This window comes from Triturus cristatus, chromosome 5_1 (genome assembly GCF_964204655.1).
Source record: "Triturus cristatus chromosome 5_1, aTriCri1.1, whole genome shotgun sequence".
NCBI lineage: Eukaryota > Metazoa > Chordata > Amphibia > Caudata > Salamandridae > Triturus > Triturus cristatus.
The window spans coordinates 315,431,604-315,456,088 of record NC_140587.1 but is presented as its reverse complement, the minus strand read 5'-3'; the positions used below and the strand labels follow the sequence as shown (position 1 = coordinate 315,456,088).

At 41.0% G+C, this 24,485-nt stretch overlaps 1 protein-coding gene across 3 annotated transcripts in view; it reads left to right on the top strand.

The window, feature by feature from the left end:
* The window catches only part of COL14A1 (collagen type XIV alpha 1 chain), a 513,241-nt gene that overhangs the window by 54,500 nt on the left and 434,256 nt on the right, over nucleotides 1–24,485 (top strand). For all 3 annotated transcript variants that reach the window (XM_085605041.1, XM_085605042.1, XM_085605043.1), the window contains exon 2: nucleotides 12,530–12,638. In XM_085605041.1, the coding sequence (XP_085461167.1) occupies nucleotides 12,548–12,638 (91 nt within the window). In that variant the 5' untranslated portion in view covers nucleotides 12,530–12,547. The remainder of the gene's footprint in view (nucleotides 1–12,529; nucleotides 12,639–24,485) is intronic.

Below are 24,485 nucleotides of genomic sequence, written 5' to 3'. Positions count from 1 at the left end.
CCTTTTTGATCTTCTTTGGGAACTTCCTACTCCGTCAGGCAGTATGGCAGAGAGCACGGCCCAACACCCCTATAGCTATAGGGGAATTTTCAATTTTTGCACGCTCAGACCTAAGCAAGGAAACAATGAATAGACGATGGATGCTTCGTAAATTAATAGATCCCATTAAATCTAGCGGGGGTCAGGCATTTTTACAGGAACCTGCATGCCTCAAGGTCGTTAAAAATGGGCACACTCATTTTTTTAATGATGTTAAGGCAGCTGAAGCATATATTTTTGGTACAAACGCGAGCAAGAGTCAGGCGGACAAACAGCCTTAAGCCTCGATAGATTTAAATACTAATATAACCCATATGTTTTAGGTCTGGCTGGGCTATGTGGGGATCTCATTTTGTATTAATAGTATACCTAGTAGTTAACCATTATAGAATTAAGGTCTAACTTTTTGGGGTCTCCTTGCTATGTTTATTTAGACTATGAGAATATACTTACTAAGAGGTTTTTTTTTTTTTTTTTCTCTTCTTTTTTTTTCTTTGTTTTTCCTCTTACCCGAGGGAGGGATTGGAGGGGGTTTCCTTAGGTGATTTGCTTTGTGCGCTGCCTCATCCAGCGGCAGCTGATAGCTAAGGGTGGTTCTGCCCCGGCTGGGGCTAGAACCAGGGGGGTGAAGTGGGGTGGGTCTGGGGGCGTGGCTGGGGGGTGTGTTAAATGTAATGAAAAATGCCTACAGGCTGACATGGAAGAATTTTGTAAGATTATATTGGTATCATTTTTTTTTTCTCTCTCTCATTTTTTTGCATATGTATAGGAATCACATTAGAGCATCTGGGATTGGATCCAAGGTTTTTACTCTCTACGAATGTATGAAATAAAATGTTTAGCTTGGAATGTCGCGGGGTTAAATAGCAGAAACAAAAGATCTTTGATCACAGAAGAATTAAAATTACACAATCCCCATATTGCTCTTTTATCTGAGACACATATTGCCGGGAAAGATAAGAAACTTCTCAACCAATTGGGCTATGACATTGTGATTTGTTCGAGCCTAGGGCTCTCTATTAGAGGAGTGGCTATCCTTAAGGACAAGCGCTTTAGGACAGAAACCTTACAGACCCTATGTGATAAGGATGGTAGATGGGCGATTGCCCAGCTATGCATCGAGAACCATAAATACATCTTCTGTGTAGTTTACGGCTCTAACAAAGATGAACCGAAGGTTTTTGATCAATTGAATATAAAACTACTGGATTGGGAGGGAGAACTTATCATCATGGGGGATTTTAACTGTATTATGGATTACAAAATAGATATAACTAGAACCAGTAGCTTTCAAAGGATGCGCAAAACTAGATTATCTATTTTAGATTTATGCCGTATCCATGATATAAAGGATGCCTGGCGTCACTTATACCCAAAAGCACCGGGCTACACATATTATTCGGCACCTCATACACTGTGCTCAAGATTGGATATGGCACTAATAAGTGACAATTTACTAAAGATCAGCAATATGGTTCTATGTCCCCGAATCTCCTCGGACCACAATGCAATAATTCTTATAATTACTATGTCACAAAATAGGCCCCGCCTAGACCATTCTCTTTCCCTAGACACTTGATTTCAGACCCACAGTATGTGACGCAGCTTAAATTGCACCTTACAGAATTTATATATATTAACATGGACTCGGCTGTATGTGACATCGTCTGGGACGCTTGTAAAGCAAGTATTAGGGGTTTTACTCAGGCTTACATAATTAGGCAAAACGCGGAATACAGAAAATCCAACGCTCTGCTTATATCCAAAATAACCACTCAAGAAGAACTGTTGGCTTCTGCACTCCGGCTAGATCTGCCAACGACTACAGAAATAGGTCTTAAACTCGGACTTTTAAAAAATGAAGTTAAAACAAAGCTTATTCAGAAGAGCAGTGCTAAAATCCATAAATTCAAAATAGCTCAATACGAGGGTGGGGATAAAATTGGTAAAATTTTGGCCTATAAAGCCGCTGAGAATAGAGCCCAAACCCTGATTACTAGTATTCGGGGGGATGATAATATATTATATAGCCAGCCATCAGATATAGTCGAATTATTTGCTGACTATTATAGAAAATTATATACTCCTGAAAATATTCCTAATCCAGATACAATTCGGGACTACCTGGACCAACATATAACAAACCTTCAGGTCATTTCGGGAACGGACTCATTGTCTGACAATATAACAATGGCAGAATTGCACCAAGCTATTGCCTTACTTCCTGTAGGGAGAGCGGCAGGGGAAGACTCACTTCCGTTGGAGATATATAAAGTCTGCTTAGCCGAATTGGAATTTCTATTCCTGAAGGTACTGCAATCTGTTGGGCTTAACGGTAAAGCACCCAACTCTTGGAATAGGGCGAAAATAATCTTTTTTTAAAAAAAAGATAAACCAAAGGTGGAGAGAGGGTCATATCGACCCATTTCTCTGATAAATACCGATGCAAAAATATTTGCAAAAATTCTGGCTCTAAGATTATCCCCTATCTTGCCTAAAATTATTAACCCTCAGCAACACGGGTTTATAACCGGGAGAGATACCACAATGCACGTAAACATGGCTATTACGGCATTTGACGTAGCAGAGATAGAGTCCACCCCACTCGGTATGATACTATTAGACGCTGAGAAGGCTTTCGACCGAGTGGGATGGGACTATCTCTGGTGCGTCCTGTCCAATATGGGGTTCGGAGGGCAATTTTTGCAGGGTATTCAGGCCCTATATGATAACCCAACAGCCCATACTTGTTATGGGGGCCTGACCTCCCCAGACTTCCCAATACTCCGTGGTACACGACAGGGATGCCCCTTATCACCCCTTTTGTTTGCTCTCTCACTAGAACCTTTTTTATCCGCTCTCCAGTCCCAAACCCAAATCGTACCTTTTAGCTCTGGTCCTCAAATGTTAAAAATAACAGCATATGCTGATGACATCGCTGTCTATTCATAAGACATCGTGGAGGCCCTTCAAGGTATTGCTTATGAGGCTAGGAAATTTGGGGATATTTCTGGATATAAACTTAATCTACAAAAGACTCAGGTTATTGCTAACTATACCCCTGCTTCGGTTGTTCCTGAGATTTGTCAAAATGCTACATATCTAGGGGTCAAACTAACGGCCAAAATACAGGAAATTAATAACATTAATTATAATGCACTAATTAAATCTACTATTTCGCTATTAAAAAAATGGTACAGATTACCTTTGAACATAATCGGAAGAATCAATTTAATAAAGATGACGATACTACCCAAATTTCTGTATTTTTTTCGATCCATTCCATTGGCTCTAAATAATTTGTTTTTCAAACAACTGGACGGTGCATTCAGTAGATTTATTTGGGGCTATAAAAAAGCGAGAAGGTCTATGAATCTTCTTAAAAGTAACACTGATATGGGAGGGCTTAATTTTCCTGATTTTAAGTTGTATTTCTGGTCTGCTTTTGTTTCGCGCATTCGTTCTTTGTTAAACAGTGGAGGAGCACTTCTTTTCCACATTTTTATGTTGAAAGATGACTCTAACATGTTTCTGCTTCGAGTTAATGACCCTAACTATTTTAAAAGAGTCAAATTCAAGACCGCTAGAGACTTAACAAAGATTTGGGGCAACATATTGACTTACTGTAATACTACGTTTTTTCATTCAAAATTGTCGCTATGGGGTAATCCGGGCCTTCCGGTGATTTTCAATGATAGCATCGCTCACAGCTGGTCTAGGATGGGCATTAGTGTTTTAGGGGATCTATATGGCACGCACTGGTTTCTAGACTTTAACACTCTCAAATTGCTATATGATCTTCCCGAAACCACGAGGTATAAATATCTTCAGTTGCACGACTACTTGATTAACAAAAAACAGCTCTTGGAGGTCTCAGATAGCGATATATGGACTTGCCTATACTCTGGTAAAAAAAAATCAATAATTAGTGACACCTATAGTATTCTGACTAGCCTCAAATCAAATGATTGCTCTAAATTAGCTGATAAGTGGGGCAGGTTATTAGGCCAAAATATTACAGTGAGAGAGATAGAGTGCTCTCTCAAATATTAATAAATGGGTTCGATCATCCAGCTTAAGGCTTCAACAGTTTAGAACGACTTGTATGCTGTATTACACGCCTGAAATAATTTCTAAATGGTCTGTTAACAATTTAAATGGTGATCGAACCAAATGCCCAAAATGCTCTGCTGAGGCCGCGGATTTGACACATATGTTGTTTTCCTGCCCTATCCTTAAGGTCTTCTGGGGGGACATCCAGAAGGTTCTCAAAATCAAGCTTATTCAGTTACCTTCATTTACTGCTGCCTCGGTTTTGTTAGACATTTATCCTACTTCTTTCCCACAGGCTCCTCTGGCCTCAATTCTTATGTCTTGTGCTAAGTTAACTCTGGCCAGAGCCTGGATTCGTCCCGACCCACCTACGGTATGGGATTGGTGGGCATTGGTAACTGAGATCTATTCAATGGAGTTAGCACTAGCAAATCTAAGAGGGATACGCTCTCTGAGCACACATGAAAATAATTGGGGAACTTTTATGGAATGAAGCGCCTTTATTATATGTCTAGCAATGTGTAATATATATATTTTTTTTTCACTACGACTTTGTGATGAATGAATGATATAATTTTTTTTTATGATATATCTTTTTCTCTTTGTTCACCAATGCATGTATTTATGTATGTCTCTCTTGTCAGCCTGTTTAATAAAAAAAATTTAAAAACAAAAAAAAAATGAACCTTGAAGTCACTCTGGCTAGCCTGGGATGAAAGAAAGCCGGTCCAATCTTTCTTCTCCGACTACAAAGCAGTCGCTAAAGCAGCAGGGCAGTCTTTCTGGAACTTCCAAAGGTCCAGAATGTTCTGATGAGTGGCTTTGTAAGACCTGGTGCCAGCTTTTGTGTGGGGGACTCCCTGTCCTACCCCCACATCTGATTCTGGAAAGTTCTTTCCTTTCCCATGTCAAGACACCAAACTGTCTGGGGTGACAAAAGACAGTGCCAGCTTGGTGTCAGATTCCTTTTGTGTGGGCAGAAGCCAAAGCTCTTTGAAGTATAGGTGGGGCTGGGACCAGCCCCTCCCAGTTAGCTGCCAGGATGTCCCATCCTGTCCATACTTAAGCCCCCTTCGTATTACTGTCCAGAACCAATACACTAACCCCAACGGCAGAGCCATTCACAGTCATGTGACCCGGGACACTGGAAGAAGGCACAAATGGTTGGAACAAGAAAATGCCAACTTTCTAAAAGTGGCATATTCAGAATTCTAGCTTAAAATCCTTCTTACAGTTAGAGAGGATTTTAAATTACAATTCATTTAAGTGTGACCAGCATATATTTTTTCTGGTCCCAAATCAAAGTTAGCAATTATTAAATGTAATAAGGTAACCAAGAGTTAGTCAATGGAACAGATAGGCCTTACAGGGTGTGAAAAACAACTTTAGGAGATTTTCACTGCTTGGACATGTAAAACTTAAGCACAGGTGTCTTACTTTTTAAATATAATGTACCCAGCCCTATGAACCTTTACGGCCTACCTTAGGGGTGGCTTATAAGTATCAACAAGCATTGGTAAATGTATTATGTTCGAACTAAGTGATTATTAATACATTTCTTTCATTGTAAGAGCCTGGTGGGACATATGAGTCATAGGGATAGATAGGACAAGAGTAGCATGCAAAAGCACTGAGGTACTTGGAAAGGATGATCACAGGGTAGATACTGGTTTGGGGACTGTATGTTTGAATTTTGAGAAAGAAAGGTGTCAGCTGAATGTTCATTCACATTAGAGTAAGAGGTTCTTAGAGGGATACCAGACTAATACCACAAATAACAATAAGTGGCAGAGAGACTGGTGTGGTATACCAGGTATTACACATTACAGTGAAAGTGATCACATGTTAAGTTTCATTATGCCACCTATTTCTGCAGGTGTGAGAGAGTGATTGGTAGCAGAAAGATAGTGAGCGGTGGATTTGATGGATTTAACAGGAGAGGCTGCTAGTTTGACTCTGCTGTAGGGTTAAGAATTCTATTTTTTGTTTGCCCTGGTGTGAGTTAAACTATAATTATACTTTAAATTCTTTATTAAAAAAACTTTCAGTGCATGGTATAAAAGCTGCTCATGTACAGAGGAGCGCTGACAGTATGTCTGTCCAATAGTGTCCAATAGCATCTAAATATCCTCTAATTAGGCTATTTGCAGACAATGATCTTTTTAATATAACTGCATCACAGCAGCAGGTAAATCAGAATATAAATTGAAATTGTGCAAAGATAGATACTAGGTTGCTTAATAAAGTCTAGTCGTGTTTGAACAGGTGCTAAATTGCTGAATGAATTCTTGTACTCGCAGTTCGACCATTTGGGATATATTGTGTTCCACAGGTGAAAGAGAGTGATTGTTAGCGGAATGGTAGTGCAATGGTAATGTAGGACCATATCCCGAATGCCTGCATCCTTCAACCTATATATCAAGGTCCTGTGGATCACAGGCTGTGATCCACAGTGTCGAATGCCGCACTAAGGTCGAGAAGCAGAATTGCTACGCCACCTCCCTGATACAGTATTCTTTTGAGTTCCTCAGTAACCACCCACAGAGCTGATTCCGTGCTATGCTGAGGCCTGAATCTCTTTAGAGTCTGATGTAGGACATTATTCTCTTCCAGAAACTGCGAAAGGGTGTGGTTGACATGCTTTTCCACTATTTTTCCTAGAATAGGTAGTAGTGAAATGGGGCGGAAATTCCCCAGATCTGTAGAGTCGTTTTGGGGCTTCTTCAGTAAAAGTTGGACTATGGTAGGTTTCCACTTTTTGGGAACTATCCCTTTTGTGAGAGATAGCGATAGAAGCTCTTCTGTGATGGACAGTGTGGTGTCCCCGCCCTGAAGTAGAATATGTGGGGGTACAGGGTCTTGGGGAGAACCCGATTTAATATTCTGTAGGATCAAGCTGGTGGTTTCTTTACTTAACACAGGAAAGTAGTCCAGTACTGGCCCTGTGGCCTGTCCCATGAAGTCGTCTGTTCCTAGGGAGATATTTGACCCATCTAGGTAAATGTAAATGTAAATGTAAATTGATACTTGTATAGCGCACTACTCACCCGCAAGGGTCTCAAGGCGCTTGTACGAATACCGCTGTGGAACCCATCCTGGCTTTTCCCTGTGAGGCGTCCACTCCTGGGCACCCCCAAGGTGGAGGCCAGGCATCCTTAGCGTTGTGGGGGCCGTTGTGGAGATTAAGCAAGCTATTGCCCAGAGTTGCAGAGTGGGACTCCATGATTGGAATGGCACCGAGGCGAGAATTATCAGGTCCGTGGAATTTTTGAGCCCAAGACCCGCCGAGGCAGGGAATTGAACCCTGGTCCCGGGCTAGACCTCTGCATCAGGGTCTGCCGCTCTAATCATTGAGCCACACTTCTCCACTGTGACTGTTCCCTTGTAGAGAATTGTAGATGTTTTCCACATTGTTTTTAAAACATGTGGCCAGCACGTTACATCTCTCCTTTGAGGATTGGTAAGGAGAGACCTCTTGCTCTTTAGTGGTAAGGGATTTGACAGTCTTGAAGAGTTCTTTAGGAGAGTTGAGAGCTGAATTTATTTTCTCCTCTTAGTGTTTGGTTTAATTTTGGCAATGTCTGATGGCCTCCTTATACTGACACTTGAGGATAGGACCATATGTTTTCCTCCATTTCCTTTCAATTTTCTTGCAGGTTTTTTTCAGGGAGGCTAAGTGGTTGTTGAACCATGTCATTTTTTTACCTGTGAGGTATTTACTTGGTCTGTCTTTCTGAATACAGTGTTCAGCCACTTGGTTGAACCAATCAGGCCAGATCATATCAGCCTCATCTAGATTTCCTGTCAAGACGGGAATGTGAGGTTCTAGGGAATTAACCATGCTGTCTGATATGAGTTTAGGCCATTTCCTGCCTGCCTTCTTAATGCTATGAGCTACTATTTTTGTAGAAGTTTTTATCAAGGCAAATGTGATAAAATGGTGCTCCGACCATGATTTTGGGGTCATAAGAAAAGATAGAGTCGAGTGGCTGGCCTTTTTCATGTGGTGCAAATCCCACATGTTGACTGAGTTGCATCACTTCCATATCTTGTAAAAGTCTATTGTTGGATGCATTATTATGTTAATCTAGGTGAAAGTTAAGGTCCCCGAGCATGGTCACACATCCTTTACTAGCAGTGGTACTAGCTATGTGGTCAGGGAAGTTCTCTAGAAATGTGCTATATGGTCCTGGTGGCAGGTAGACGAGAATACCTGAAAATGTACAGGTGGGTGAGGGTGCGATACTGAATTGTATGTCGCAATTGGTTACCGTCAGGGGTGAGACAATGCATCTCAGTTCTTCTTTATATGATAATGGTCACTCCACCTCCCACCTTTCCTTTCTGATCAAGTCTACAAATAACATAGCCCAGAGGAAGGGCAGTGAATAAATCCGGTGTGGAACTGTTCTTCAGCCAGGTCTCTGTTACAAATAGTACATCTAGGCGTTCTTCCCCAGTTAAAAGCCTAATCTCTATTTTGTGTCCTGGGAGGGACCTGCTATTTATGAGCCCCATTTTCCATTGTGTTTTCCCTTCTGGCCTTAGCTGCTCTGTGTTTTTGTCATCTATATCCTTACTTAAGGTGACATTGCAGTGGCGACAGACAGTCTTCTTACCTATCATGTTTTCCGGCATAAACGTGTGTGCACACTGAGGAGTAGCTGTGGGCCTAATCTGCAACAGCTCTCTCGCATTGTAACTAACTTGACTCTGGTGGCTTGGGGTGGAACCGCCAGGGTTCCTGGCCCCGGTCGGGCACGGACGGACAGACGCAGACGGTCTTGCCACTGCTGCCATAAGTAGATGGCAATTATACCATATGTTAGGGAGAGAGCACAGGCACCTTACCACTGGTTACAAGGGAAAAGGTGCACAGAGTCCTAATGCCACCAAAAATGGGTTCAGCAACAGAAGGCACAAATCTGTGGGGTGACCCTCCAAAAGGGCCAGGTCCAACACTTACATTAACTCAGACTCATTTTCACTCACACTAATTCTCACTCATTCATTCATCCTCACTTGCACTCACTCAGTCATTCTTACTCACTCTCTCATACTCATTCTTACTCTCCCTCACTCATTAGCACTCACTCTCTCTCATTCTGACACTGATTCACTCATACTCACTCTCACTCTCTCTTACTCTCAGTTTCTTGTACTCGCCCACTCTAACTTATTGTCGCTCACTTTGGCCCACTTATTTTGACTTTATTCACACTTATTTTCACTCTCACTCACATTCCCTCTTACTCTCTGTCACTCTTACATACTCACACTTATTTTCATTCTCATTCAGTCTTACTCTCACTCACTCATACTTATTCACACTTATTTGCACTAACTCGTACTCTCATTCTCATATATTCTCACATTGACTCATTCTCAAATCATAGTTACATGCCTTCACTATTACTTACTCGTACTCATTATCATTCATACTCTGACACTCCCTCAGATTCGTACTCAATCATTCTAATTCTCTCAGTTGCAGTCATACTTATTTTAACTCACTAATTCTCCCTCTTACTATCTGATACTCCATTTCACTGATTCTCTCTCACTACCTGTCACTTTAGCACACATATGCATACACAGGTACACACTCGCTCATTCATATAAACACTCTCACCCACAATCACACCCTCAACACACATTTAAATGCATTTTTTCTTACTTCCGTTGACAGCGAAGGACCAGTTCATCTGTTTGAGCTGCACTTTCTATTAAACTAATTGTGAATAATACTGTATTATTCACTATTGGTATAATAATTGTGTGTGTGTGTGTGTGTGTGTGTGTGTGGTTGTAGTTAGATCAGAATTCCCATAGGAAGAGTTTTTTTGTTACACAAATAACTTTAGCATCATTCAAAAAATCAGCAAGAAACGTTCCAAACAAAATAATTCACTCACTTCTGTTCCTTCATGCAAAGTTTTGTGCTGGTCCATCGAGCAAATGCTAAGAAAAAGGGGTGTCCCAAAACATTAATTTCCATTTTAATTCCCATCATAAACTTTGCTATCTGATACAAACAATGTGACTGAATGAAGTTTCACTATATTAGGCAAAAAGTTAGAACTTTACTCAGAAAGCGTGCTCTTTGTGATTTGGTGTAAATCCGTTTAGCCGTTTTCAAGAAATTAGTGTTCAAAGTGGAGCTCTGCTTGGGCATGAAGGTGTCAACACCCCCAAAAAGTTTGACGTATCTAGATGGTTGATCCCGCGTGAGTCCCGCGGTAGTCCCATGGTACCAAAAAAGTCAAACTATAGGGTCCTCTAATTGGTCGAAAGCTGGTTTGTCTTTTGTCGGCCCTTTCGGTACTGCAGTATAATATTGTCGGGTGTGAGGGTTTGAAAGCAGGGCTTGACCAGAGAGCAGGCCCTTCGTCCATCCCCTTCTGTACACGGCCAAAAGCAAAGGTCCTTTTCAGCAAGGGGTAGGCGGCCGCAGAGGGGTTTGGTGTAGGCCACAGCCAAAGACCGTGGGCTGCAGGGGTTGGCTGACTATAGGGTGTTGGGCAGAGGTCATGTCATGTCGCTCTGTTCTGGCCGCCCAACAGTGCCTTCGATCCATCTTCTCCTGGCTGGCTAATGCTCAGCTCAAGTGTAATGAGCAGAAATCCGAGATCTTGCTCTTCGGCACGTTTCCTACGGACTTCCGTCAACAGTTGTGGCCTCAAGAGCTCCCTCCTCCCTTTTCGGAAGGACAGCCCACTAAGAACTTGGGCATTTGGTTTGAGGAGAACCTGTCCTTCTCTACACACATTAAGAAAACGGCCGGATGTTGCTTTGGCCTTATTAAAACACTCAGGAGCTTCTTCCCACTGATCCCGCAGGCAGCCAGAGTAACCGTGGCCTGCGCTCTGATTCTCTCCCGGCTAGACTATGCCAACTCCTTGTTTACTGGGTCACCTGGTTATTTGGTCAAGAAGATGCAGGTGGTCCAGAACACGGCGGCTAGGCTAGTCTTAGGTTTTTCATCTAGGTCGAGCGTCACCACGCACTTAAAATCTCTACATTGGCTGCCGATCGCGGCCAGGATCAAATTTAAATCTTTGGTCCTGGCACATCGTGCTCTTCATGGACAGGGCCCACTCTATCTTCAAAGACGCTTTGCCTTTTATGCTCCTGCAAGGGCCCTGCGCTCGTCGGCCCTCCGCCTGGCTGTCGTCCCGCGATTCAAGCTTCAGAAGATGGGAGGTAGCTCTTTGGTGGTCAGAGCTAGTAGGGCCTGGAATGCCCTTCCTCTTGATCTTCGCCTCACTCAGGAGCTCGCATCTTTTAAGAAAAAGCTTAAAACATTCCTTTTTGTATGATTGTCTCTTTCCCCCCCTTTTGTTTCGCGCCGGGACACTCTTGAGTAGCCGAGCGCGTTACAAATGGAATAAATTAAATGAAATGAAATGTCAACTGTGAGCAGTACATGGTGAGGGTGCAAGTTATAGCTAGCTCAGTAAACTAAAACTACCGAAGTTCAGTGGCTTTAGCTTTTTTCATTTTTTTTAACATAAGCTATGACTTTTTTTCATACCTAATTAGAACTTCACTTTAACCTTTGTTTTTATATATTGAGAAAGGGAGAGAGAGATGCCAGTCACAACCATAAAGTCTACTAGCTTTGGAAGAAGGGAGTCACATGTACAATCTGCTCTCTCCTGTATTCCGGACCTCTCCTTATCTCAAGATATTAATAGTGTGTAATACAGCTTTCAGACTTCTTGGATTTCTTTACAAAATGATCTGGAGGTATAAATGTGAAATTTTCCAAAAATGTTTACTTTTGAGGAAGCCATTGCTTATCTAAGACCCGAAGTGAATCCTGATGCATGTCATGGTGGTTTTATACCAACATCCTTGCAGTTAAGTTTTCCATGAGTAAGTAAGGGCGTCCTTCCCCCTAGAAATACTGAGCCTGGAGTAAACACACCTGTTCACAGAAAATGCCTTGTAAATCAGGCCTAGATATTAAGGTGCAAATCACATCTAATAAAGGAGTAACCCATAAATACTCATTGAAAAAACATTGTGAGTTGGTCCTACAGTGTCTTCCCGTATGTTTGTTTCTGTTGCTTTATGCTAATGATGTTTGAGTCTGAAATTAATCTTACGGATTTATTAACATGACTGCTATATTTTTTGTTTGCATCCTCTTATAATATGTTAGATATACTTCATCAGTGTTCTGCATCCGATACTTAATGTTTTTAATATGGAATCAATTGTTTATACTTTGTATGGCTGTCTTTTAGTTTTACTGATGTATTTGAAAAAGCCTTAATTAAAAACAAAAAATGTAATGAGGATTGATATTCAACTATGGGCCATTGTACTTTAAAGGCGAAAAGGAGCCGCAGTCTGTGTCACATATGTGTGGGTAAACCATTGATAGATGTTGGTCTGAGTTTGATTGCCCATTTTCTTTGTTTATTTTTAGGTTTGATAACAACCCATAATGATGAAGATTAGACACAGATTGCAGGCTTGCTTCCTGCTGTCCTTTGTAGCTGTGAGCATACATTTCTCCACAGAAGTGCATGGCCAAGGTATGTGGGAACGTTTGAAAAATCATTCTCCACTGCATTTCTCATAAACAAGCATATTGACACACATGTATCCACCATACACACACAAACATTGTACATACAAATATACATGTACACACCCACCACAAACACAACTGCACATACAAGCTTATGTACAGAAGCACATGGACAGACATACACCAATGTGCACACACACATGTGATTTACATATGTGCGCACACAGGTGCACAGCGATGTGCACATAAGAACATATACACACAAGAACGGGAACATTCATACGCATATATATTCAAATATGCATTTAGGCACCCAACACCCACATTAGCACCCGCACACAAACATAAATGTTGTACAACATGCAGAGAAGCACATGTACAGACATAAACAGATGTACACACAGGTATAGGGTTTGAATATGTATGCACATGCACACTAGCACTTGCATATTGACACAGGGATTCATGCACGCATGCACCCAGGCACCCAACTTAGACTCGTACTCATACACACAGAAACTCACATACATCATGGTCATAAATAATTATATTACAAGAATCTGAATTCGTCGTAGAGTGTGGTAATATCGAAACATGTGCATAAGCTTTTCCCACGTAAAATAATACACCATTGCTTATCTAGAGGGACTGTGCAGGGCTGGAAGACTGAGAAACAGAGAAGAACTATTGTGTAAGAAAAGGAAATGTAATACGTTTTGCTCTTTGGCATGCTGTCAGTATTTATACTACAGCGGATTACGGAGATTAGCCATGTATGAGCGCTTTATCCTGACAGCGTGTGGATGATACCCTGAGTGGGATGAATCACGCACCCTGCCAGCGAGTGAGTCTAAGGTGGTTTTTTGTCACAACATAAAGTAAAAGACTATTTAACTCATCGAAAAACACCTGGAAGTGATTGTGTCTTGGCACGCCCATAGTCTCCTTGTATGAGTGACATGCACAACAAGTACAAGTAATCGCATGCACCAATGGCATGGTGAAATACAAAAAGGTACATTTCTCAGTCACACTTAAGTGGTTCTATTTTAATACACTTCTCCTAGGTGCACATTTTGGAATTCATTCAAATTTGTTTAGATCATTTATACCGCAGGCTTCCTTCCCATGTTTGTTTACAAAAAAAATCCTCAGCCTATTCATATGCTCAACTCACATCCATTCTGTCGACTGAGCCAGAAGCAGACCATGACACAAGATCCTGTGAAGTACTCATAGCTGGCAACAGTTTGAGAAAAGGTCTGGAAAAATTCCAGGAGTACCGTTGTATATGTACATGAGTCATGGATATCTATGAGTACACAAATACGTAAGTATTTCCTTCAGAAGAAGTATAACTGGTGTACAATTGCATACCTTGATGCAAATGAGTATTTGCATTTACTTTTTTATTTATGGGGAAGATCATATCCTCTTGTAAATGATCTTATGCAAGGAATGTTTTCCTTGCACTCCTCAAACCTTTTGGGATGTTCAGACCTAATGTTTGCCCTTGAAAAAGCATTGACTGTGACCATGCCTAGGTTCATTCTGTATGTAATTCCAGAGTGGCACACTAACTGTAAAATAGTGTTGAATACCTGCAAACATACGGGGTTTTCACAACTCATCGAACATTGCTGCTGGGCCCATTTAAATGAGTTTTAAAAACTATCCCTTAAACCTGGATATGCGCACACAGAAATACCATCACACTGAAGAATTTTCCATGTGAGCAAATCACATTTGCAATGCCAATATTGCAATTTCAAGATTTGTTTTAACCTCACAGATTAGTTTTTTTGCACTGCAGTTAAACATATGTACACAAACACTGTTTAATCTGTATTCTGCCAAAATATTGAAGAAAAAATATTGTGTACAAGTATTGTAAACTCAGAAATATAGTGGTACAGAAAACAGAATTTAACAACACTTTTTGTAAGTTATACATTTGTGTTATATTAACTACTGTTGTATATAATATCTTTTTATTTAAGCTAGCTGTATAAAATATCAAATTCTTATTAATTAAATTTAATAGTTATTGTATTTTCATAAATTATCAGTATAAGATGTTTGCTTATTATTTTTTTTTTTTTTTTCCTATAGTTCGTGATTTTTAATGTGAAATTTAAATGTTTTAAAAGTAATTAGTAAATTTAGTAGGAGGTTGTTTGGTTTGTATTGGATTAGGTTGAAAAGTTATTCAAAATATAAATTATTGTTTTTTAATTTAATTTTATTTACCAATTAAATTATTAATTGATAAATATGTATGTTCTTTAATGTGTTAATTGTTATTTCTATTATTTGTTATCTTTCTAATTGTTACTTTGTTGATCAGTTTATTTAAATAAAACATTTTGAAAAATAGTTTTATATGTATATGTATTTCTTTCAATATTTAGTTTTATTCTATGATAAATTTAATGTTTAATATAAAATTTTTCTTAGAATATTTAGTTGTTTGTGTTTTAATTTTTGGGTAGTAGGGAGGGAACTGAATTTATTTTTAATATGCTTAACTTTTTTAATATATTTTGTTTATTTAGTTTGCAATATAACATTTTTATTGTTTCATTTTAATTAAACTATCTTCAATTAATACTTTTTGAGTCTAATTTGCATATGGCCGGTCAAGACTGATTTGCACATGGCCATGTCTGAACTGGGGTGGCGTGGTGAGCAAAATAACGATGGATTAAACCCAGATCTGTGACTGGGGGTGAATGTTTTGCCAATGTGCAACATTCCGTCCATCATCTTGTGTGTTTTGCTGTTCGCCCTATGTGGGAAGGGTATGCCCAGACGTGGGTCCCGTGCTCACTACGCCACTGGAGTCAAGCTATCCTGGCTGAAGAGGGGCGAAACCCCGAAACCGGTCCTTTTTTTTTATTGACCACAAGTCTTGAGATCTTCATTTATATTGACTGAACACCTACCCGCGAGAGAAAAAAACAAGAGAAGAAGATAAAACAATCAAAAAGGTTAACAAGAGGTGGGGGGTAGGCCACAAGGGAATGAAGAGAGGCAGGGGTGTACAAGGAAAAGAGACACAGACACAGTGTAAAAAAAAAACAGTATCACTACTGAATAAAGGTACTAACGGTACCTGCTAGAAATCTTTCGAGCCCGGAGGCTCCTCCGTAGAGGTTCAACAGGAGCCAAATCACTTTCAACATTTCCAGAAGAAACCCCACAACACTCGTTAGGGAACATAAGTGATTGTGATAAACCCAAACCAGGTTTGAAAGATTTATGAAAACGCACTTAGCAGGCTGAGACATCGACTCAGCATGTACAGGAACCTTGACAAGTTTGGCAGTATTCCACCAATTTGCGACCTTGGACCCTAACAGCATTACCACACACTTTGTCAGTGACCAAAGTTTCATAAAGCTTCGGCTCACCTTTCTTCACAAACCCCGGTGTTTTGGTGCATACAGACTCACCTACCCTAAATGGGTACACTATCACTTTTTTCCTTGCATCATAGTATATTTTCTATTTGTTCTGTGCGCATTCAATACTGTGTTGAATCAACTCATTACGACATTGATGTGACATTTCACTTTTTAAAAACTTACTCATCCAAGCCGGCTTCAACTGCATTGCAGGTTTCCTTCCTTTAAGAGCCTCAAAAGGGGAAAAACAGTAGTGGAATGCGGAGGGGTACTAGAAAATCACAGCATAGATTGGATTCACATTTATTAGCTAACGCCCACCTCACACACTCACCAAGCACCCTGTTGAAACGATCCACAAGGCCATTGATTTGTGGTTGGTAAAGTGAACTCTTGAGATGCCAAATAGAACTAACACTCAAACATTTCTCCATCTCACCAGAGACAAAGTGCACCCTATTGTCTGAAATTATCTCCTCAGGTAGACCCTCACTCAAGAAAATATCTTTGGGGAAGAGAATCACAGCTTTGGAGTCTGGTTCACTGAAAAATTGACAACAGGCCATTTAGAATAGTAGTCCATAAGGACTAATGCAAAACGAAAATTGTGTGACAAAACATTAAATGGTACCACCAAATCAATGCCTAGTTTCTTCCAAGGTCCAGAGGGACAATCGATAGGTTTCAATGGTGGAGTGGACATTTTAAAAGATTTATCATTAGTGGAACACACAACACAACACTTGACTAAGTAGTCAATTTCGCCATCCATTTGTGGCCACCAAAATGACTCACGCACCCTGCTTTTAGTCAACGTAGACACCAGGACCTTCATGCGCTTTGGATTAAAATACTGCGCCTCAGCTCGATTAGGGGAATAAGTTTGTCACCTCTCAAAAGTAAACCATCTTCAATGGTTAATTCTTCTGACACTTTAAAATAAGGTTGCAAATTCAAATCCAAAGACTTTTCCCTAGGCCAACCAGAAGTATCATTTTCCATTACTTTTTTCATTACCCAATCATCAGCCAATCTTTTTCTCCACACTTCTTCAGTGAATTGACAGGAATTCTCGTCTTCTATGGCAGCAATGAAACAACATTCATCTTCGCATTCAATTGTCAACTCATCGTTCTCAACAATAGGATTTCGAGACAAATAATGCACACTCACATTTCCCCCTCCAGAAATATGTACACCTTCAAAATTGAATTGGAGCAAACTGGCAGCAAATCCTGCAATCCTGGGAGTGCTACTCTTGCAATTGGTGCCATTAAGAACAGAAACTAGAGGTTTGTGATCAGTTTGTAAGGTGAAACTTCTCCCCCTGAAATAGCACTTACATTTTTCTATGGCCCACCAACACACCAAGAGTTATTTTTTTATTACTGAATAGTAAACTTCACCATCCCTTAGGACTCTGGACGCAAACCCAATAGTATTTTCCATGTCAGCATCCCTCTGTGTCAACACTGCACCAACACCGAACGTACTCATATCCACAGTCAAACAACATTTGAGATTTTGAGCAAAAGATTTGAGTGCACTCACGCTGACCAACTGCTGTTTGATGTCAGAAAATGCAGCACAGCACTCATCGTCCCACACAAATTTGGACCAGTCTTTAAATAGCAGAGAAATGACCCTCACTCTGGATGCAAAATCTGGTATAAACCGTGAATGAAATTTACAAAGGCCCAAAAAAGATTTCACCCCTGCTTTATCCACAGGGGGAGGGGCATCCAGAATGGCTTCAATTAATCGAGGCTTGGGACGCACACCCTCCTCAGATACAATGTGACCTAGACACTCTGCAGAAGGTTTTACAAATTGGCATTTTTCCCTCTTGAGCACAACCCCAGCTTTGTCAAAAGCCATAAGCATTTGCTTCATGATCTGGTCATGTTCTGAGTGAGATCTGGCATGGATCAGTACATCATCCTGGAAATGGAGACATTTGAGATTCCCTTGAGCAATTCAGACATCAGTCTCTGGAAGACGGAAGTGGCCAACGCCAAGCCAAATGGCATGCAGCAGTACTGGAATGTCCCCAAAGGGGAAATAAATGCTGTAAGATGAAGTGATTCTTGGGCCAATTCTACCTGATGATAGGCAGACGCTAAATCCAGTTTCGTGAAAAACTTGGCACCAGAGATTGTTGACAATAATTCACTAATCTTAGGAAGGGGATGTGAATCTACCCATATTTCTTTGTTGAGGGCTCTAAGATCAACACAAACCCTCAACTCACCATTCTTCTTCTTGGCAACAACCAGGGGAGAAAGTCACAAAGAGGACTCAACAGGCCCAATTATCCCTTTCATTCGTAACCCCTCAACTTATGCTTCACTGGTATAGCATTAGCCTTTGTCTTTATTTTCTGTTGAAATCCCACAATTTTCCCAAGCTTACCAGAAAATACCCTGGGAAACTCGTTTAACAAATGTTCAATGTCATTCGAACCTCTAATCACAGAGACCTGTTCCTTTGTACCAGGACGTAGGATCATCCCAAAGAGCACTTGGTGGAACCATCCCAAGATATTCAACCACTTAACAGCAACATACATTTTTCCACAGATACATCTCCCTTCAAAGACCATGGTTTATTCAAAGAAACACTGGAGGTCGATCTTTCTTCCCTCATAGGAAATTGGAGATCTTTCAGGTGGGAATAGTGTTTGCCATGGCCAGTTCTGTTGGAAAAGCTCTTGGGTGATCACGGTGTTCCTGGCCCCTGAATCCACCAAAAGATAAAGCTGTCTATCTCCTACCTGAACATAAGGGTCGACGCACACTTCTTGCTCAGCCTTGCCCAGGTTATCTTCGCCCACCACCAAAACCATATCATGGACTTCACTCAATAAATGATCAATTTTGCAATCATCACTCACAGCTGATACACTGGTTCCTTTGCGTCTGTCACTTTGACACACCTTGGCAAAATGCCCAGATTTCCCATAAAGTCTACATTGTGCATTTTTAGATGGGCAAGCCCGACCTCCCTTTTGATTTGGATGATAACCACACCTAAAGCACATGTTATTTAGTTTAAAAAAAGAGTTCTGCTGCATCGGGTTGACAGGTGATGGAAATAGCGAAGAAGACGCTTTAAACACTTTCTCCTTATCAACTTTGGAGAGCACAGCATTAACTTGTTCAGTGGTTTGTCCTCTAGTTCTCTTGCTGACTTGATCGACGTCTCTTAGCAATCCTGATGGTTTCTGTTAAAGAAGGGTTGCCTAAAGAAAGCAACTTCTGCTTGATGGACTTGTCAGTGTAGTGGCAGATAAACTGATCACCAATGAGCTGCTCTGCAAAATTCTTGAATTGACATTCCGCTGCCAACTTGCGCAGAGCAGAGATGTATGTATCAATGTCTTCGATCGGTTTTTGCTCTCTTTTGAAAAACTTGTGCCTCAACAACACCAGACTGGGAGCGACATCAAATCTTTGAACTAGTTTCTTTACAGCTTCTTCATAGACGTCCAGCTCATCCTCCCCCTCGACTTGAACATCAGGCAGATGTTTAAACGTGGATCTGCACTCAAAGCTCAAACGCTGTGTAAAATGAGATACCTTTTACTCTCAGGTCTGAGTCTTGAGGCACCAATTACCCACAGGTAGGTTTGAAAGGCATCTTGCCACTGCCTCCATTTAATAGGTGGATCTCCTGGTGTCTCCAAAAAAGGTGGTGGAGGATTTACAGACTGCATCGTATTTTGATGTACGAAACACAGTGTAAGGCACAACCAACCTAAATGCAAATTTCCTTTCTTGAGAAAATACATCAATGTTTTTTAAATTTTTTATAAATGTATCTTCTTATATGTAGGGATAAGCATGCATTATTGTATAAATAATGCCACTAATACTCCTTTAAGAACCGACTTGAAAAAATATTGCCACTGAAACTTGTGAAGATGCCTAAAGCGTAGACTAGAAGAAAATAGTGCTGCAGTGTAATTGTTCCTGAGCTATCCCAATTGCACAAGATGGATGCCGGTTTTTCCTTTTATTTTTAAAGATATTAGGCACTTTCCTTAAGGATACACTGCTTAAGTATCCTTACCTGGGCCAAAACGAGCGTTCCGCCTCCCGCAAATAATTGCATGATTGAATGGGAGGCTGCTTAATTCTGGGGCACACGGTGCCGATACTTTGTGTTCCCCACAGCAGACCGAAACGGTGTGTGGCACTACACCGACATGTCCTTGAACGTCGCAGCAGAGAACAGGGACGAGCCACAGGGCCCTTCTGTGCGCTGCTTCATGCTGACATCCAACATTCATCGCAGCGAAGCCTGACGGCGTCCAGCATTACACCAACACCTTCCAGGAAGTTGCAGCACACAACAGGAACAGCACAGCTGCGGTGATTGATTAACCCCCACCCGATGCAGATAAGTGTCTTCCGTCTGGACAGTACTTCTATGCGATGACGAAGGGTTCTCGGAAGTACACCAGTCCAGCTCGTCTCCCCCTGAAAAAAAGTAGCTGACAGCGTTTAAAGAAGTAAATGTCTTGTGATACAAATACAAGTACCCCCGGCAGCTTTAGGCAAACAGTGACAGCAAACCGCCACTCCCTGGAACACGAACAATGCAGTGTTCGAAGAGAGAAGGAGCAGAACTAAAGCATCACTACTATAAGCGATAAGTATTAAAGAAAGACAATACTACACTGTGCTGTGCCCCAGTGCTGTTGATGCGGTATATGGAGTTGCAACCTTTTGCCAATGGCTCATTGGTGCAGTGGGTGTGAGTACACCTCGCAGAGCAACGAAGAGGCAAACTTTGAGCTGCAACCAGCCTCCTTTTAGAATCAGGCCCTGGATTTCTTGTCAACAGAATGATACCAACAAAGATACCACAAACAACCATTTGAAGATTAAAGAAGATAGAGGATGGAATAGGCCTTTTTTTTTTTTTACTTCGGCACGATTTCAATTGAGGGAAATACATTTTTTTGGTTCAACAATGCAGCCACAGGAGTGCCTTAATCAGACGAATTTCCTTGCTAAGATTATAACTAATTTCCTACCTACAGTATTCTGTGCACAGTTAGTAGTATGCATGAGTGTGTCAAAAAACGTAGGGTGGAAGACTCCAAAGTAAAAAAGAAAGATCACGTTGCAAAATGGAAATGACACGTTTCCCATCACTAAAACCATCTTGATCAAAGGGTTGCATTCCTCAGATGTTTGAGCTGCCTTTTACTTGTCTCATTTTCCAAGCAAGCACATGAGCCAAGGGCTTAGAGGTCGTCAGAAGTGAAAATTCCTGCGGTTGTTATAACAGAGGCCATACCACGAAGAATTGTTCGCACCTACACTACATCTGTGAGGTAACCCACTCACAGAGACGCTGAGAGAGGGTGTTCCAGAGTGGAAATACCTTGAAAGCTTGCAAGTTTGTGGATGTTCACAAATATTTGAAAGGTACATTTTCACTCTGGATAAAGCAGGAGCTTTACCACTGTCAATAGCAGGAGTAAATATTTCTGCAGGTTGGGGATGGGGAGGGAACAGCCTCAAAATTGTTAGGGGTGTAGAGTAAGGGATTTCTCTGCAGGAAACTTATTTCCCCTTGGTTGTGAGGGGAAGGGAGTAGTTTTATTTTGTATCTGCAAGCATGTAGGAACAGAGTTTCAAGTACTATTTCTTAGTGTCAGAAAACACCTGTTTTATTGCCATCAGATAGTGGATTTTCCGAACTCCTACTTTTATTAAATTTGCTAAGAATCATTGGATTACTCAAGAAAATCTATAAAAGTTGTAGGCTTTCACGAGTACTTCAATTCACAAAATGTACTCTAGCAGTTTTTCAAATAAATGCAACATCCTCATGAGCAAATCATGCTATATTGAGCATTTTAACAATACACTTTCAGAAAAACATTTGCACAAGGGAAATACTTTTTCCTCTGGAGAAAATATTTCCTCTACTCCCTCATATACTACTGTGGTCTGCTCTTGGGTTTTCTATGCCACAAAAGGAATTTACATTGATTTGCAGATTTGGGAGCTACTTGGAAGATATTTGAGAATACGCACAAATGAATACATTTGCCATGGTGATCTTGCTGGACCCATAATTTACAACAGTGGAAAATCTTATCAATTCCAGATGATTTTCAACACAAAAAGTTGGAATATTGGTGCAAGCATATGTAAGGGAAATTCAAAGGGTAGAGTAAGGCCCTGACTGGCCCTAGTTGCTCCCAAAAAAGCCAAAGTGAAAAATGTTGTCTGATGAGGCGAGTGGATAAAGAGTGAAAAGTAAAGAGTTCTAATAGGATGGCCCACAAAGTGTACAATAATTCTGACCACTGTCTATTGCATTTTCCTTGTGTGACATTTAAGCACCAGGAGACAGACTCCACACATTTTGACATTTCTGCTTAAGATATCTTCTGTACATTAATTCAGACACTCCAGTTTTACTCTGTTGCATAGAGTATTATATTGCAATCAGAAAACCACCATCTCAAATGAGAACATGGTAGCAGCACTAGTGCTTTATAACAAATTCACTATCGTTTCCCTTGTAGTAGTTGGTCATGGCTGCTAAGGCCATAGATTGGTCTGCTAAGCCAAAGGTGACTTGTTCTTTCCTCTGGTTACTGTGACAGGGACTGATGGCTGAAGGGTGTTAAATATTCTCTTCCAAAATATGTCATCACTTGAAAGACCTTGATTGAAGATTCTAGGAATGTTCCTAGAAGCTCTGGTTACAACAGTTTCCTCAACACCTGTTGATATCGCAGAGATGAGAATTCACTGAACAATATTTGCACAGCTGTGGTTAAAATGAAAATCCTTGTAGCTACGTATTGCCTCTGCATGTTATTACCACAAAGTGTAACTGATTACATAAGTCTTATTCATCTTCATCAAACATACTTTATGACTGGGAGCCCTCCCAGGCTTGATGTTCCAATGTGACTGCTGCCCAACATCTATTACAGGAGTTGAAAGAGCAATCATTCACAGTTTATTTATTGCCCATTTCTCATCTTCTGGAAAATGCCTGGGTAGTTTCTTTGACAAAGCTTCATGGTCTGGATCACAGTGAGAAATAGAATGTGCCCTTATGTGATGATGGATCATGATTTTTGGGTAGTTTCCAGCCTGCACTCAATGTTCTTTGCTCTAGTCGATTAGTACGTGACCATAATCCTCATCCAGCATTTGGCCATAATTTAAGTGGTTACATTTGTGATTGGCATTTTCTATTACATCTTATGGTTTGTATCAGTAGTGAAAACATGCACCATTACCTACTTCAATGCAGGCAATGGGGGGCCTTTTCAGACACAGGTCCCCATTTTACTTGATCACATTCAGTATGGTTAAAGGAGACTGCACCGGAAATGGAGTTGATATGGCTCATGGCTTTAATTGAAGTTTGCTGCAGCACCACATATGATGAAAGGCATGAAAGAAATAATAACTTCACCACTTCAGGCCCTCTAACCAATTTGGATTCCAAATACATGTTTGTGCATTGTTGGTTGCAGCCTTCGGAGTTAGGTGGATGAGTCTATGGGGCAGACATTCACTGTCCAATAAAATGATGGTGTAGTGACCTGGGGGCAGGGCACTAGGACCCTGCAAGACACTAGATGGACACTGAGGGAACCGGACACCACATCCGGTCAAGGGGTGTGGGAGGGCATTGCAGAGTGAGGGAACAATGTGGGCAGACGTGCGTGGGCACGGGGAGAACATCCTGTACTAGAATAAAGTATCATCGATCCTTACCTGTCTCCTGTGAGTCTGTTCTGAAGAGACACGACAGATGGTCCCCATTCTCCTTCTACACTGTTGAGTCCAATCTGTTAAAGAAGGAAAACATTCCATCTTGGATCCATTGGAATTCAAATTCCTCACACCACTTTACCTTGATGACTAAGATTTTGATTGACGCAAACTCAAGGAGATGATAGGCGGAGCACTGAAACTTTTCAGACACACCCCAGTAACAGATCTGGGTTGAATCAAGCATCCTGGGACTGGTTTCGGGGTAACAGGATGCTTGTTTCTGGTCCAGAGAAGACCTGGCATGGCAGTTCGGGCTTGGCTGTTCCCATGAGGAACAGGGTCAAGACTGATTTGCATATGGCTGGGTCTGAACTGGGGGGGGGGGGGCGAAGTGAGCTAGAGAATGATGAGGTATTCAACCAAGATCTATGATTAGGGGTGAGTGTCTGAAATGTTTCAGCGCTTTGGCCATCATCTCCTTGTGTAAGATTTTTATTGACAACACATAACTGCTATTCGCATATGGGATTGTCACACAGTTCCTACTAATGGAGGAAGACTTGAAGTGTTTGTGCCCAGCGTCTCTGCAACTATACGAAAGGATGTTCTCCAAAGTATAGTCTTTGCCCATTTTTTTTCTTGTACTTACTCACCAGAAGATCCAGCTTTTTGATTGGCTAC